A 17,176-nucleotide genomic window follows, 5' to 3' on the forward strand; every position below is an offset into this window, starting at 1 on the left:
TATACAGTAATATACCCCCCAGCGCTGTATACAGTAATATACCCCCCAGCGCTGTATACAGTAATATAATCCCCAGCGCTGTATACAGTAATATAACCTCCCAGCACTGTATACAGTAATATAACCCCCCAGTGATGTATACAGTAATATAACCCCCCCAGCTCTGTATACAGTAATATAACCCCCCCAGTGATGTATACAGTAATATAACCCCCCAGCGCTGTATACTGTAATATAACCCCCCAGCGCTGCATACAGTAATGTACCCCCCAGCGCTGTATACAGTAATATAACCCCCAGCGCTGTATACAGTAATATAACCCCCAGCGCTGTATACAGTAATATAACCCCCCAGTGATGTATACAGTAATGTCGGTCATTTTATCTCCAAACCTGGGGGTGCCATTGCTGTCAGTCATGTGATATTTTGGGTGACTTTTCCGTTTTAAACACCACAATGAGCTGATGCTTTATGAAGTCCGTTCCTCCATAGTCAGAGAGTGCAGCTGGGTGATTAAGACTGAGGCATTCGATGGTTTCCCACAGGCAGTATGATAAGGAGTCGGGGGGTTTAGTAAATCGGGGCTCAGATAACAGAGCGAGAATCATACAAACGGCTGATATGCAGCCACATGAAAACATTATATAATGGGGCAAAACCTACAACTGGGGTAAAAAAAGAAAACTAAGAATAAAGCAATGTAGTGGGATTTCCCCTTTAATGCTTTTCTGGAACAGACAGGATGTTATATCTGAAGAAGCAGTGAGCGTCCCTCGCCTTTGGTGACCATTCAGGTTTTTCCGCTGTGTATGGCTCCCCTGCAGGGTGTATGCGCGGGGTATAGTTGTCTCTGCTCCCATAGATATGTTGATGACATCAGCCTGTGAATAGATGATGTCACACACCTTGTTATTAGTAAACTTCAGACCTCTAGTTGTGTTTGAAGGGTCGTATCAGCCGCTGGTCTCCTGTACAGCGGGCGTGCTGTTTAGTGATGTCCACCTCTTTGAAGCCGAGGCCTGGCAGTGTTCTCAGCGCACGTTCTTCTACATCATGGCCGTAAGAACGTTCTCTTACTCCTGGAGTCGCCTGCCGGAGCTTACTCTGGGGTTTTAAAAATGGACAGGGCAAATCATGCTGCAGGGCAGTCTTTGAAGAGGCCGGTTTAATTGTGTGGCATAATGTAAAGGGACAGTTTAATGCCGCTGCCCCCCTGTTAGAAGAAGTATCTGTGAGTAACCCCCCCCGTGAGTAATATGCATTCTTCCAAAAAAAAAAAAAAATTAAATACAGCAAAATCCTCCATCTTCCCCCATTGATATCAGTGGAAACACTTTCCTGTCACTGATTGACAGTTTAAGCAGCCAATCAGTAGCAGGAAAGTGCTTGCATTGCAGTTAGTGAGCACTGGGGGGGACAGCGTTCAGAGGAGACAGCCTTGGAGCTGACGGGGGGGGGGGAGTCGGTCGGCCGAATGCATCTCCTGCAGGACATTTAGCTGGGGAGTGGGGAACGGAGCTGATGCTAATTCTGCAGATCGGCCCCATTTGGCCCCCGTCTAGTTATTTTTGAAATTTAATGTTGAAGTTATTTGCTGAACTCCCCTATTTACTGCCATTCGTGGGAAGGGTACATCCCCCAGCATGCAGCGCCTCCTATTGGTGATCAGTGTGCCCTGTACTACTTACTTGAAACGTGGTGATTTCTTGGTATGTTGTATTGTTGTCCCCCCACGTCTAAGGATAAGACAGCTGGAGTAGTCCGCAGACAGAAGCACTTGTCGGCCGGCAATCTGCCCTTTGGTTTGTTTATTGCCCCATTGAGAGCAAAATATTTAAAGCAGAGTTTGGCATGGAAGCAGCTCCCTGCCGTCCACTCACATTACCCATTCCAAGTAATCACAGCCGCAGACCCCACTGGAGACCCCTCCCACGGCTGTGATTTACGGCTTTAACCATTTGGCAGCCGTATTACTCTACATGGCAACCGCATTGCCACTAACGTCCACGTTTCCCAATCCCTGGCGTTTACAGATCAGTTCACCGACTAACCTCTTTGTAATCAGGCCCCCGACTGGCTCCCGGCTACCTTTAGCGTGCCGCTGCATGCCTGCTATGTGTCGGAAGCTGGCCTTAAAGTGCCAGGGTTCATTTTATCCAAACAGACCTGGACTGTATGTAATGGTGGTATTTACAGATAAGCAATCTTAGAAGCCCACTCTCTGTGTATATGATGGGAACAGCCGTATTAACTTCCTGCTCCCCGGATCTGCTAGAAAAATACCCTGCGTCTTGTAACCCGACCTCATAACAGAGGTCAGATAATAACACTAAGATCCTCCGCAGCGCTGCAGGGGACCCGAATCCTCCTCACTGACAGGCGGCGTGCGTCAGTGCGATGCCCACAGACATCCTCCGCTACTGTCCTCCACTTCCGTCGGGGCTTCTATGATGGATCGCCAGCGTGTCATTACCTTCTGGTGCTCCAGCATAGAATCCCCGGCCGAAGTACCGGCCATCAGCAGCGGAGGTTGTCTGCGTGCATTGCGCAAAGTTCGCTGGCTGCCAGAGAGGGGGATCCCTCGCAACGCTGGGGCTTCTATGATGGAGCACTGGCGTCACATGACATTCCGGTGCTCAGTCATAGAAGCTCCAGCAAAAGTGCCGGTCGGCAGCAGAGGTTTGTCTACGTGCATCGCGCAGACGTTCACCGGCTCCCCCTACTAGAAACCAAGGAGTCACGGGTGGGGTGGGTTAAGTCTTGGGGGGTGCGGAGTGGCATATAGGGGGCACAAGGGCATATAAGGGATATAAAACATTTGGGGGGACAGAGTGGCATATAGGGGGTTGTAAGGCATATCAGGGGCACAGTGGCATATAGGCGGTATAAGGCATATTTTGGGGCAGAGTGACTTATCTGGTGGTTATAAGGCATATCAGGGGGGGCACAGTGGCATATAACAAGTATAAGGCATATTTGGGGGCAGAGGGCATATCTGGGGTATAAAGCATATCTGGGGGGCAGTGGCATATCTTTGGGGGCAGAGTGTCATACAGGGGGTTGTAAGGCACAGTGGCATATGGGCGTATAAGGCATATTGGGGGGGCGAGTGGCATATTTGGGGGCAGAGTAGCGTATCTGGAGATTATAAGGCATATCAGGGGCACAGTGGCATATTTGGGGGCAGATGGGCATATCTGGTGTATAAGGCATAGCAGAGGGCACTGTGGCATAAAGGGAGTATACGTGATGTTCACCACCTCCCCCTACCAGACACCAAGGAGTCTGGAGCACGTGGGATAAGTCTGGGGGGGGTGTAGAGTGGCATATAGGGGGTAAAATGCATACTTGGGGGGCAGAGTGGCATATCTGGGGGTTATAAGGCATATAGTGGATATAAAGCATATTTGAAGGACAGAGTGGCATATATGGGGGTTATAAGGCATATCAGGGGGTCACAGTGGCATATAAGGGGTATAAGGCATATCTGGGGGGCAGAGGGGCCTATCTGGGGGCCAGAGTGGCATATCTGGGGGTTCTAATGCATATCAGGCGGGCACAGTGGCATATAAAGGGTATACAGCATATTTGGGGCAGAGGAGCATATCTGGGGTATAAGGCATATCTGGGGGGGGCAGTGGCATATCTTTGGGCAGAGTGGCATATAGGGGGTTATAAGGCATATTGGTGCACAGTGGCATATGGGGGGTATAAAGGCATATTTGAGGGCAGAGTGGCATATCTGGGGTATAAGGCATATCAGGAGGGGGAACAGTGGCATATTTGGGGGGCAGATGGGCATATCTGGGGTATAAGGCATATCTGGGGCAGAGTGGCATATAGGGGGTTATAAGGCCTATTGACGGCACAGTGGCAAATAAGAGGGAAAAAGCATATTAGGGGGCATAGTGGCATATCTGGGGTATAAGGCATAGCAGAGGGCACTATGGCATATAGAGGGTATAAGGGATATCTGGGGGGCAGAGTGGCATATCTGGGGGTATAGGGCATATCAGAGGACACAGTGGCAGATCAGGGGGTATAAGGCAGATCAGGGGGCAGAGTGGCATATTTGTGGGGGCAGATGGGCATTTCTGGGGTATAAGACATATCAGAGAGCACTATGGCATATAGGGGGTAGAAGGCATATCTGGGAGGCGCAGAGGGGTATATGGCATATCGGTGGGGCAGAGGAATATATCTGGGGTTATAAGGCTTACAGGGGGTATAAGGCATATTTGGGAGGCAATGTGGCAAGCCTGGGCTCAGATGTGCATAACTGGGGGGGCAGGTGGGGAAATAAAAACAAGAAATACATTTTTTTATTGTGCTGTTTGTTTTTAACATCCAGTTTACATTTTTTAAATCCGATTAATCCAAAACAATAATCGGCCAATTTATGGATTATAAAAATAATAGTTAGTTGCAGCCCTACCAGAATGACATCACATAAATCTCATACGTTACAGACTGTGCCCTGGAGTATGTGGGCCGTATCCACTAAATGACTCACGCACACAACATACATGAAGGCAGCGCTTTTACATGTCCCTAACAGCACAGATAAACGTGTCTCCTGTAAACATGGCGGCTGCCGTATCCATCCAGGTATATCGACAGCCTACCTGCGGGAGATTCTATACGATAATGTGACCTCGTACACGCGGTACATCCAACACGCACACACACACACACACACACACAAACACACACAGATACTGTTTGAGGGGCAACCATGAAAAGATGTCATTTTATTTATCCGTTATTTAAGGTGGAAGTCTCACGGGGGGGAAAAAACATTTCGACAGGCGTCATGTACGGTGCCGGCACTGACAAAAAACCCGGTCTGATTTCAGTCCTTTTTCTGCAGACCTGGATATTGTCAGAGGTGATGTTTTGGGTGACGCTTCCGGCTCAAACTCCGTACTGAGTCGAAATGTTAGAAAAAAACCCCCCCAATAGTTCAGACTTTCCACGTTTAGGGTCCTGGTGCGAGCTCATAGTCACTCGACTCCGATGATTGGGAAACCGAGTGATACGATGATGATGATGATGATGAACTCTCTTCAGGATCCGGCTCAGTAGGGTTTATGTCCTCGCATGTTGGAGGCGGCTCCGAAGGGTAACACTCGTTGATGTTTTGTACGGTCGTCCCGCGCAGCCATGGAACGTCGTGTTCATTTTCCCCGCCGGAATCATTGTCGCCCCTTTCCAAATCGATGCTGTCGTAGGAAGGAGACTCCCTGCTCGCTGAACAACCACGGCTTCTGATCACACAGACAGCCAGCCAGTAACACAAGCCGAGTGCGACTGCGATTATCTGCACTAAGCGAGCTGCACAGAGTTTAGGGGGTTTGTCTGTGTTGGATGCCGGTTTGCAGGCTGGAACCACAAGTCCTGGGATACAAACTATTACCCCGCAAACCAGTAACAGCATCCCGAGTATCAGGAACTGCGCAAGCTGCCGGCTTTTCCCGCAGAGGAAGCTGCTATCTGGATCCGTCGGGTCTCCTTCTAATTCCCTCCTTCTCTCTCATTGGGCAGTAAACTCCGCCATTATTAAACATGCCAGCCCTAACCCGGCAAGTACCGGGCCCGTCACCTTGTAGGCGATACAGCTGTCGGACTGGCATGTCGCAAACCCATAGACAGAAAGTAGAGATCCGCCGAATAAGAGCGCCCAGCCAAATACACACAGCGCGAATGTTATTCTGCTGCTTGTGCGAGGGCCAGGAGTGCCGAAGCAAGTGCTCTCCATGACGGCTGAAACGTGTACCTGTCGGGTGTCAGTCAAAGATGTTCAGGTGCAGAGACTCGCGCCTATGTGCCGGGTGTTCCGTCACACGAATGAAGGCCTTTTAATCTCTGCCTATTTTGTCTTTTCAAAGTCAATAGAAATCGCGATTTCGCTGCCTGTCGTGGACAGGTAACTGTTATGCTCAGTACTGCTACTGCTCACAATCTGAAACAACCACAGTGTCTGGATGCGCTTTTACAGAACATCACAGCATTGTGACATCACAGCACTATGACATCACAGTTAGGACAGGCTGTACCACAGTGCAAGGGCCATAGGGGTGTTCTGTCCTGGTTCCAAATATCCTCAGGGCCAATACACAGCTGCCTCTTTCACAAATGTTTTATTCCACATGACCCCCCCTCTCCTTACACGAAGTGGTTTGTTCCAAAGAGACTTTCTGCAGTGTTGAGAAGTGAGGGCTTCTTCTGACATTGCGCATGCTTCACAGAAATACTCGTAGATTGTTAATAGATGACAATGTTGAGGATACTTGGACAGGAGAAGAAACCCTGTTTACACTTAATAAAAGACAATTAACCCCATAATGACCAGACTATTTTTTATTATTTGTTACCCTTTGTGATCAAGGATGTTTTGACACTTTGGCGGTGCTCGTGTTTAGCTGCAATTTTCTCCTCTCCCATGCAAGTTTTATATATATATTTTTTTTCATCTTGTCATCTAATTTAAAATAAAACACTCCAAGGTATTTCAAATGGTGGTATTTTAACTCTTTACATGCTCTTATTCTACCACCAGCCTTTGTGTCAAAGTTGGTGGTGGTCATTTTTCGTGTTTTCGCTATCGAGGCATTTCAGAGACATCCTTTAAGCTGAAGAGGCGATCATTGATTGTGAGAAATAAAAACAAAATGCGGTTTTAGATGTGGTTCGCCGTGACCTTTATTGTTGGATTGTTTTTTGGGTTAAACGCTATCAATGTCAAATAAGTCATTTGTTGAATGTCCATACACAGCATGCGCGAGCGATGCTTCTCTTCCCCTCCGCTGGGCGCTTGCTTTGTCCCGTAGTGGAATTAAAGTCATTGGGGCAGAATACAGAATCCCGCATGAGCCGAGCGCACGAGCCGAGTATGAAGCTGCGACTTCCCGTTATAACCCGGATAAGAACTTTTCAGAATCTTATTGCGGCAAAGAATATCTGCGTGCGAATAAATTAATTAAACGCAATCCACGAGCTGATGGCAAGAACTACAGGGGCTTCATAGGGCAACTATGGAGGTGGTTAATAAATAGACACAATACACACAGGGGGAGCAGATAGTTAGAAAGGGCAGAGGGGGAGGGGGTAGTGAGAAGGGGCGGGTGGGTAGTGAGAAGGGGGTGCCAGAGGAGTAGTCCGCACAGGGCGCCAGAACACTCAAGGCCGGCTCTGACCTGACCTCAAAGAGAGTTCTGGGATAGGGGTGCAGAGTGGCATATAAGGGGCATAAGGCATATTTGGGGAGCAGAGTGTCATGTCAGGGGGCAGAGTGGCATATAGGGGGTTATAAGGCATATCAGTGGCACGGTGGCATATAGGTAGTATAAGTTATATTACTGTATACAGCGCTGGGGGTTATATTACTGTGTACAGCGCTGGGGGGTTATATTACTGTATACAGCGCTGGGGGTTGTATTACTGTATACAGTGCTAGGGGGTTATATTACTGTATACAGCGCTGGGGGGTTATATTACTGTATACAGCGCTGGGGTTATATTACTGTATACAGTGCTAGGGGGTTATATTACTGTATACAGCGCTGGGGGTTATATTACTGTATACAGTGCTGGGGGGTTATATTACTGTATACAGCACTGGGGGTTATATTACTGTATACAGCGCTGGGGGGTTATATTGCAGTATATAGCGCTGGGGGTGTTATATTACTGTATACAGCGCTGGGGTTATATTACTGTATACAGCGCTAGGGGGTTATATTACTGTATACAGCGCTGGGGGTTATATTACTGTATACAGCGCTGGGGGGTTATATTGCAGTATACAGCGCTGGGGGGTTATATTACTGTATACAGCGCTGGGGGGTTATATTACTGTATACAGCGCTGGGGGTTATATTACTGTATACAGCGCTGGGGGTTATATTACTGTATACAGCGCTGGGGGGTTATATTGCAGTATACAGCGCTGGGGTGTTATATTGCAGTATACAGCGCTGGGGGTGTTATATTACTGTATACAGCGCTAGGGGGTTATATTACTGTATACAGCGCTGGGGGGTTATATTACTGTATACAGCGCTGGGGATTATATTACTGTATACAGCGCTGGGGATTATATTACTGTATACAGCGCTGGGGGGTTATATTACTGTATACAGCGCTGGGGGTTATATTACTGTATACAGCGCCGGGGTTATATTACTGTATACAGCGCTGGGGGTTATATTACTGTATACAGCGCTGGGGGTTATATTACTGTATACAGCGCTGGGGTTATATTACTGTTTACAGTGCTGGGGGTTATATTACTGTATACAGCGCTGTTGGTTATATTACTGTATACAGCGCCGGGGAGTTATATTACTGTATACAGCGCTGGGGGTTATTACTGTATACAGCGCTGGGGGTTATATTACTGTATACAGTGCTGGGGGGGTTATATTACTGTATACAGTGCTGGGGGTATTACTGTATACAGCGCTGGGGGTTATATTACTGTATACAGCGCTGGGGGTTATATTACTGTATACAGCGCTGGGGGTTATATTACTGTATACAGCGCCGGGGTTATATTACTGTTTACAGTGCGGGGGTTATATTACTGTATACAGCGCTGGGGGTTATATTACTGTATACAGCGCTGGGGGGTTATATTACTGTATACAGCGCTGGGGGGGTTATATTACTGTATAGAGCGCTGGGGGTTATATTACTGTTTACAGTGCTGGGGGTTATATTACTGTATACAGCGCTGGGGGTTATATTACTGTATACAGCGGTGGGGGTTATATTACTGTATACAGCGCTGGGGGTTATATTACTGTATACAGTGCTGGGGGTTATATTACTGTATACAGCACTGGGGGTTATATTACTGTATACAGCGCTGGGGGTTATATTACTGTATACAGTGCTGGGGGTTATATTACTGTATACAGCGCTGGGGGTTATATTACTGTATACAGCGCTGGGGGTTATATTACTGTATACAGCGCTGGGGGTTATATTACTGTATACAGCGCTGGGGGTTATATTACTGTATACAGCGCTGGGGGTTATATTACTGTATACAGCGCTGGGGGTTATATTACTGTATACAGCGCTGGGGGTTATTACTGTATACAGCGCTGGGGGTTATATTACTGTATACAGTGCTGGGGGTTATATTACTGTATACAGCGCTGGGGGTTATATTACTGTATACAGAGCTGGGGGTTATATTACTGTATACAGCGCCGGGGAGTTATATTACTGTATACAGTGCTGGGGGTTATATTACTGTATACAGTGCTGGGGGTTATATTACTGTATACAGCGCCGGGGAGTTATATTACTGTATACAGCGCTGGGGGGGTTATATTACTGTATACAGCGCTGGGGGGTTATATTACTGTATACAGCGCTGGGGGGTTATATTACTGTATACAGCGCTGGGGGGTTATATTACTGTATACAGCGCTGGGGGTTATATTACTGTATACAGCGCTGGGGGTTATATTACTGTATACAGCGCTGGGGGGTTATATTACTGTATACAGCGCTGGGGGTTATATTACTGTATACAGCGCTGGGAGTTATATTACTGTATACAGCGCTGGGGTTTTTGTTTTCTGTAGGATCTTTATATATAGGAATCTTTGTAATTATCAGAATAGACGGCATTTCCCCCCCCCTCGCTCGCAGATTTTACTACATTTGACTTTTGAAATTGTATCTTTCTCTAAAACTAAAATATTTCCCTTTGTCCTTTTTACAAATATGTACTTTTTTTTGAGAAAGCGCACACTGAGCTAAGCCCCGCTTGTCATAATTTGTCCAAACATGTCACCGGTGATTAGTTACCGCGTGTGAAGACAGTCGGGTTCACATGCGATCGGGAGCGACCCTGCGGAGTTCAGATTGTGTCCGCACGCAAGAAAGGAACGAGCTCTGTAATGATGAGCGTCAACCAACAAATAATACTATAGTCACTGATTTACATGTTTTTGTATTATTTTCTTCCAGAGCACCGCGGCGATATTCCGGGAGCATGGCATTCGCGGCACCGAAGAACGCCGATGGAGCAAAACTGCAAACCAAAATGAGCACCTGGACCCCCCTAAACCACCAGCTCATGAACGACAAGGTGATCGGGACAATGGGTGGGAGTAACTTCGCTCGAAAAATGCCATTGGCTGGCCTGGCAAACCTATTGGCAGTTGTCTTCGGCTATTGGCCGGAATGTGGCCAATAGCCAATGTCTAAAAAACATTTGGAACCCCCCTCCCCCCGTGATATTAATGATACCCAATTGCCTTATATCTATACCGTATCGGTCTGCTGGCTCTTGACCCGTACGCTGCCAGCGATGGCCGACGAGTTATGTTCTCATTCGGTGAACTCAACTATTAAACTTTCAACTAAATAAAAAAAATTCACGCGTGAGATCGGACATTCGTGACGTTCCCGACCTAATGACATCATTTGTTTTTATTCACATAGGTGTTTGACGAGAGGAGGGCGCTGCTCGGAAAATGGGTAAGGAGCATGCGCGACAGCATCGCCTACCTGTGCAGATCTGCCATCTTACTAAGACCATCGAATCTGCTTTATTTATATTTATGTATATTATTTACCCCGGGAATAGTTGGGGGGGGCAGAGAATGGGGCAAATGCATACGGGGTGAATCTGCAGAATCCCTTCATTCATATGCAAAAGGCACGCCAAATTCAGATTCATATAATGTATAGTCTTTTACCATTCAAAAGTTTGGGGTCACTCAGCTGTTTTCATGGAAAACGAGGAAATTTCTGGCTGTAACATAATTACATCATAATTATTATCCTTTTAAACTTAAACCTGGATCAGCGTATTGCATTGGGCCATTGGAACCCAGGAGTGATGGGAGTGATAAAGGGCCATTGGAGCACAGGAGTGATGGGAGTGATAAAGGGCCATTGGGACACAGGAGTGATGGGAGTGATAAAGGGCCATTGGAGCACAGGAGTGATGGGAGTGATAAAGGGCCATGGGAACTCTGGAGTGATGGGAGTGATAAAGGGCCATTGGAACACAGGAGTGATGGGAGTGATAAAGGGCCATTGGAACACAGGAGTGATGGGAGTGATAAAGGGCCATGGGAACACAGGAGTGATGGGAGTGATAAAGGGCCATTGGAACACAGGACTGATGGGAGTGATAAAGGGCCATTGGAACACAGGAGTGATGGGAGTGATAAAGGGCCATGGGAACACTGGAGTGATGGGAGTGATAAAGGGCCATTGGGACACAGGAGTGATGGGAGTGATAAAGGGCCATGGGAACACAGGAGTGATGGGAGTGATAAAGGAGCATTGGAACAACATTAACCCTGTCTGCGCTGGATTTCTGATGCTTTTTATGTTATTTTAATGGACAAAATCTGCTTTTCTTACAAAAACAAGAACATTTCTAAGTGACCCCAAACCTTTGTTATTTTCCAAATTCTAACTCTAATCCTTTGCAAACAATCGATTCCAAGTCTGTTTATCAAATAAGCCAAAGGTGCCATTCCAGGGAATTTTTGGGATTCTGGCAAATACATTTTAAATTGTGTGTTGTTTTTTGTCCTGGTTAACTTTAAATTTAAAATAAAATTCTACGTCATTTGTGTTTTTTCTTTGAGCTAAATACACAGATTATAGTTAAATGTGCGATCAAAGTGTGGGAAACGGTGAATACGGGTAACACCTGAACCCTTCCCCATGGTGACCCGGTAAAGGCCGGATACGGGTGACAGTAGTGACATTTTATTACTAATAATTGCAGTTTCTATATATTTCAATGTTTTGGCAGCTGTCTGTTAGCTACTGTATATGCACATATTTTGGGTTATTTTAGCACCATCTCATAGACATCTAACTGGGTCCTTATCATACTGCCTTGTTTTAAAAGGAATGCCTCAGTCTTAATCACCCAGATGGACTCCCTGACTAATGAACAGCAACGGCGACTCCAGATATTCCTGTTCTCAGGATCTGCATGATTACCATTATTCCTCCCCACTCATTTACCTCCCCTGTCTTATTAAACTGCTGATTGTTGTCGATTGGTTCAGACAGATAAAAAAAAAACGTCCTAAAAAAATGTGTCGCAGAATATCTATATAATCACGAGACGTTTATAATGAACAGAAATGAGCAAAAGCGGGTTTATTCACTCATGTCCGTTAACCCTTTCAGTTTGACAAGTGGTCGGATGTCCAGAGGCGGCGAATCCTGTGCGAGCTCCTCGAAAGATGTACGGTGTCGCAGCTGAAGTTCTGCAGCCATCACCTGCAAGGAAAAGCCCCGAGGGAGGCCGCGGATTTCACCGCCGTGCTGCCGAGAGTCCTGTCTCTGTACATATTTTCTTTCCTGGACCCCCGGAGCCTCTGCCGCTGTGCACAGGTGCGTGCGATACGATCCTCTCGCGTACAAAGGGCGCCCGCCGCTCCTCCATTACCTAACGGCGAAGAGTTATGTGCCATTCGTCCCTGTCAAAACACATAATGCCGCGTTTGAATCCAGCCGCGAGCGTGCGGTGTATGGTCGCCGAAGCGTAACCGCGCGTGATTTATTGGCCACGGAGCTGTCGCTTCAGCAAACCTCGCATTAATCAAAAGAGCTTAACGCCCATCTATACGTTCTTCCAAAGGTATTCTTAGAACGCATTTACAGATACAGCACGGTTCTGGGCATTACGGAACTAGAAAAGGTGCGGAATAAATTAGGGGATTGGACGATTTTAGTGACGAAGAGAGACTATATGTATGCTAGAAAAATGGCGTCTTTTTAATATAACGTATAAATCTGTGCGGGGCCGATATAAAGAGCTCTCCCGGGACCGGTCACAGAAGAAGAGCTCGTCCTGTGAGACGGGAAGAGCGGAGATTTCACACACAACAAAGGAAGGGATTCTTTACAGTGAGGGCAGTAAAGGTACGGAATCCACCGTCAAGAGAGGAGGTTCTATCAGATACGGGGGTATAAATTATAGAATATACATTAATATTTGAGAGCTTCTCGATCCGAGGAGAAATCCGATTGGCTTCTGGAGTCACAAAGAAAGTTTTTTTCCCCCCTAAGTGGCAACATTTTAAAAATAGTGTAATTGGGGCGTTTTTATTTTTACCTTCTTTTGGATCAAAAGCAATTTTTTCCCAACCTTAATTGCTTAGAACGTATTATTTCCCATCGGCTCCCCATCGATCCCCCTCTTTATAAGTCTGTAAAGTTTCGTTCCGCGTGAGCAGAAAAAAACAATTGAAGAATTGCAAACAATTGCAAAAATATATGGTTTTGTTCCCAAATTTTCCAGAATTTCATCAGTCACACAAAAATGAATAATTCTGTAAATCCCGTGTTTAAATATTTGTCAGGATTTCGTGCCGTGAATAGCAAAGTGTCAGTATGGCATCCAGAACCGCGCATGTACAAAGGTTGATAATACATAGAAGCGTAGAATCTGCCGGCCCCATTTGGCCCCCCGTCTAGTCGCCCGTTTTTCCTGCTGTAAAGACTCAAACCTTAATCAGTCGTTGGTCTCGTCTTAGATTCAGGATACAGTTTAATTTTTATTCTTGTTATTTATTACACGTTTCAATCACATGCAGTATCTTTAGAAAAAAACAAATAGACCACGGGCTGCACGAGTGCCCAAAATGCCCATCGAATTATATCTTCTCGGCCAATAGGAAGGCTGGAATTTATTATTAAAAATATCCGTAAAACTTCTAGACTGCCGTGATTAATCTAAAAGTTTTTTGGCTGCTGTGGGCAAGGAGTAAAATATATTTTTCTGTTTATCCAGGTGAGCTGGCACTGGAAGAGTCTAACGGAACTGGATCAGCTTTGGATGCCCAAGTGCCTGCGTTTCGGGTGGTACATCAACTTTTCCCCCACCCCGTTTGAACAAAGCATTTGGAAGAGGCAGTATATCGAGATGGTTAAGGAACTTCATGTCACCAGACCGAGGGTGAGTCTAAATATATACACTACTGTTCTCAAAGGTTAGGGGTCAGCTGTTACCATGGAAAACAAGGACTTTTCTGGCTGTAACATAATTGCAATTAGCCTTTTAAACTTAGACTTGGATCAGCGATCACAACGTGGCTTTGGAACCCAGGAGTGATGGGAGTGATAAAGGGCCATTGGGACACAGGAGTGATGGGAGTGATAAAGGGGCCATTGGAACACAGGAGTGATGGGAGTGATAACGTGCCATTGGAACACAGGAGTGATGGGAGTGATAAAGGGCCATTGGAACACAGGAGTGATGGGAGTGATAAAGGGCCATTGGAACACAGGAGTGATGGGAGTGATAACGGGCCATTGGAGCACAGGAGTGATGAGAGTGAAAATGGGCCATTGGAACACAGGAGTGATGGGAGTGATAAAGGGCCATTGGGACACAGGAGTGATGGGAGTGATAAAGGGCCGTTGGAACACAGGAGTGATGGGAGTGATAAAGGGCCATTGGAACACAGGAGTGATGGGAGTGATAAAGGGCCTCTCTGTGCCTATAAAGAGATTCCATTAAAAATCAGCCATTTCCAGTTACAATAGTCATTTACAACATTAACCCCGTCTGCGCTGGATTCCTGATCTGTTTCATGTTATTTTAATGGACAAAATTTACTTTTCTTTCAAAAACAAGGAGATTTCTAAGTGACCCCAAACTTTTGAACGGTAGCGTGCGGGTAACTCATTTGTTTAAAAGCCTCCTTATAGAATAAGCGGTTACCGTAGCAGAGTGCGCTCGGTGTTATGAGAGCAGCCGCTGTATAAATAAAAGATAATAATAATCCCTGTAATTAATGGTGGACACCGGTGGCAGCGCGTGGGAACCGGCTTATCACCAGTACAGCGTAGGAGGCAGGAGAGGCAGCATGGTCGGTGGCGGTCGGAGACTGCACACGCGGGTGGATCGGTCGCTGACAGACGTGAATACACAGAGATAACGGTGCATCTTCCTTCTCTGAAATACTTGCATGGGTCGCGCATGTTCCCATCCAGCCGATTAACAGCAGTCAAATTAAACCATGGGCAAGGAATCAAAAAGTGACATACCGTGCCTCATTACCTGCATGTCTCCAATTAGAGTTCCCAGAGGGCTTTGCAAACTTCATAGCGGGACTGTTTTCAGACGCGCACGTTTACCTTAATTCACCATGATGACCTCATGACGAGACGCTCCTAGGGATCGCCCTGTAGATATCTCTTTTACGAACTGATATTGATTGATCATTTGTCGTCAATAAACCAAATATATTGTCTCCACCTTCCAGTTTTATCATTATTATCTTTTCTAGAATTTAATGATTTTTAGAACGAGAGGGTGACGTTCCAGATAGTCCTCCATTCCAGTTCTGAAACTTATACGCAACATTTTAATCATGATTCTCCCTTTTCAATGAATAATAATAATAATAAAAAATAATATTTTAATATTTTTTTATTAATAAAAAATATCCCCCCCTGCTATTTCTTGTAGGGTTTTAGGAGCTGCAGCTCAAATAACTTAAAAACCGGGCATTAAATAAAAATGATAGGCGATTGATCATTTTCTGTGCTGGATTCGCAGATAGTGCCTTCGTTTGCTTCAAGATGTTCCTTAATTAAGTCCTCTGATACCCCTGCGTGCCTTTTAACTGTGAGTTATCAGTAAAAGTCCGCGTTGTGTCCTGCGATCGTCAGTCTCTACCCCGTCTGATGAGTTCACAGTAAGCTTGGATCCAGGGCCGGCCGAAGACTTAACGCCGCCTGGGGCGAAGTTTAAAATGCGGCATTTTAAACTTCGCTGACGCCATTTTTCCTGCCGGCGAGTCTCCCTGCTCTGCCACGGTGCCGATTTTTAATGCTGAGCGCCGGAAATTGACGTCACTTCCGGCGCTCTGCATTACAAGCCGGCACCGAGACTGAACAGGGAGACTCGCCGCAGAGGAGAGAGAGAGAGGGGCGCCGAGCGGGTAAGCGAAAACCACTCGGCGCCCCTCATCTCTCTCCTCCGCTTCAAAACAAACAACCAAAAAAAACGCTTGGGGCGGCAAAGTGCCGCCCCTTCTAAAGTGCCGCCTGGGGCAATTGCCCTAGTCGGCTCCATTGTAGGGCCGGCCCTGCTTGTATCTGAAAGAAAGCTGAGCCAAGCTTCCAGATGTGGGGTAAAGCCGGTTGCGTGGCAAGTACAGGCTCGGCCACTTGGTGAAAACATCGCGCTCCGTGTAAAAATGGGAGCCAGCGGCTATCCACCAGATGTTGTGGAATCCTTGTTTTCAGTAAAGTTATCACGTGAAGTAGAGATCACTTGTAACCGGGAAGCCACAGCGTGGTCTTTGCTGGTCCATGGGACCACCTAGAGCACCGCGGAGGAACCACGTGTCCTTCAGATTCTATCACGTAGGGTTCTTGTATAAATAAATGAGGAGAGGTCATTAATGCAGAGAGGTCTCAGAAGCGCGTGAGAATCTAGAAGGGCCACCACGGGCCACATTTGGTGCTTTTCTTCCCCTGGGTTATATGGCATTCAGAGGCCTCCAGGACTTCAAAGTAGGATGGCCTGCCCTTGACACCCTGTGAATGGGGAAGCCATCTGACATGGAAGAATCCATCTTTTTTGACATTCCCCCCAGGCTGTACATCAACCCTGATATCATATAAATTATACTGATGTTCCTTTCACCTCGCTAGTGCAGGAACAGCCACGTAGAGACATAGCTTGCACCCTAAGCAGGACACGGGAACCCAACGCAGCCAAAACATATTTTTATTGAAGATATTTAGGACTGAGATATGCTCGGCCGCCGACAATGGATCGCTAGCTCATGTGTTACAGGTTATGGTGTTAACCGTTATCCTTTCCCTCCCCAGACTCCGCCGAAAGACGATTTTGTGGTCATTGACGTTCAGCCGATAGCCAAAGAATCAGTGGGTATGAAGCTGTCCTCTCCCTCCGCTCAGCAGCCCGCGGCTGGCAAATCACAGAGCAAAGGCAGAAAGGATCTCCCGCCGTGGCGATCGTCCGACAAACACCCGACCGACACCATAAGATTCAACTACCTCGATAACTACGACCCCGCGGAGCAGTCTCGGCAGGCGTGAGTACCGCAGCCTTCTTTTTACCATCCGACCCCTGGTCTTCCACAAAGAAACTATCACAACATAGTTCAGGTTCAGAAGTAACCACATCACCCGTCT

General features: G+C 46.7%; 1 protein-coding gene across 1 annotated transcript in view; it reads left to right on the forward strand.

The window, feature by feature from the left end:
- Positions 1 to 17,176, forward strand: part of FBXO16 (F-box protein 16) — a 32,038-nt gene that overhangs the window by 1,123 nt on the left and 13,739 nt on the right. Inside the window, exons 2-6 of the mRNA XM_053458617.1 lie at positions 9,989 to 10,109; positions 10,466 to 10,501; positions 12,185 to 12,391; positions 13,794 to 13,958; positions 16,850 to 17,076. Coding sequence (XP_053314592.1) covers positions 10,014 to 10,109; positions 10,466 to 10,501; positions 12,185 to 12,391; positions 13,794 to 13,958; positions 16,850 to 17,076 — 731 coding nt within the window. The 5' untranslated portion in view covers positions 9,989 to 10,013. The remainder of the gene's footprint in view (positions 1 to 9,988; positions 10,110 to 10,465; positions 10,502 to 12,184; positions 12,392 to 13,793; positions 13,959 to 16,849; positions 17,077 to 17,176) is intronic.

This window comes from Spea bombifrons, chromosome 3, assembly GCF_027358695.1.
Source record: "Spea bombifrons isolate aSpeBom1 chromosome 3, aSpeBom1.2.pri, whole genome shotgun sequence".
In the NCBI taxonomy this organism is placed as follows: domain Eukaryota; kingdom Metazoa; phylum Chordata; class Amphibia; order Anura; family Pelobatidae; genus Spea; species Spea bombifrons.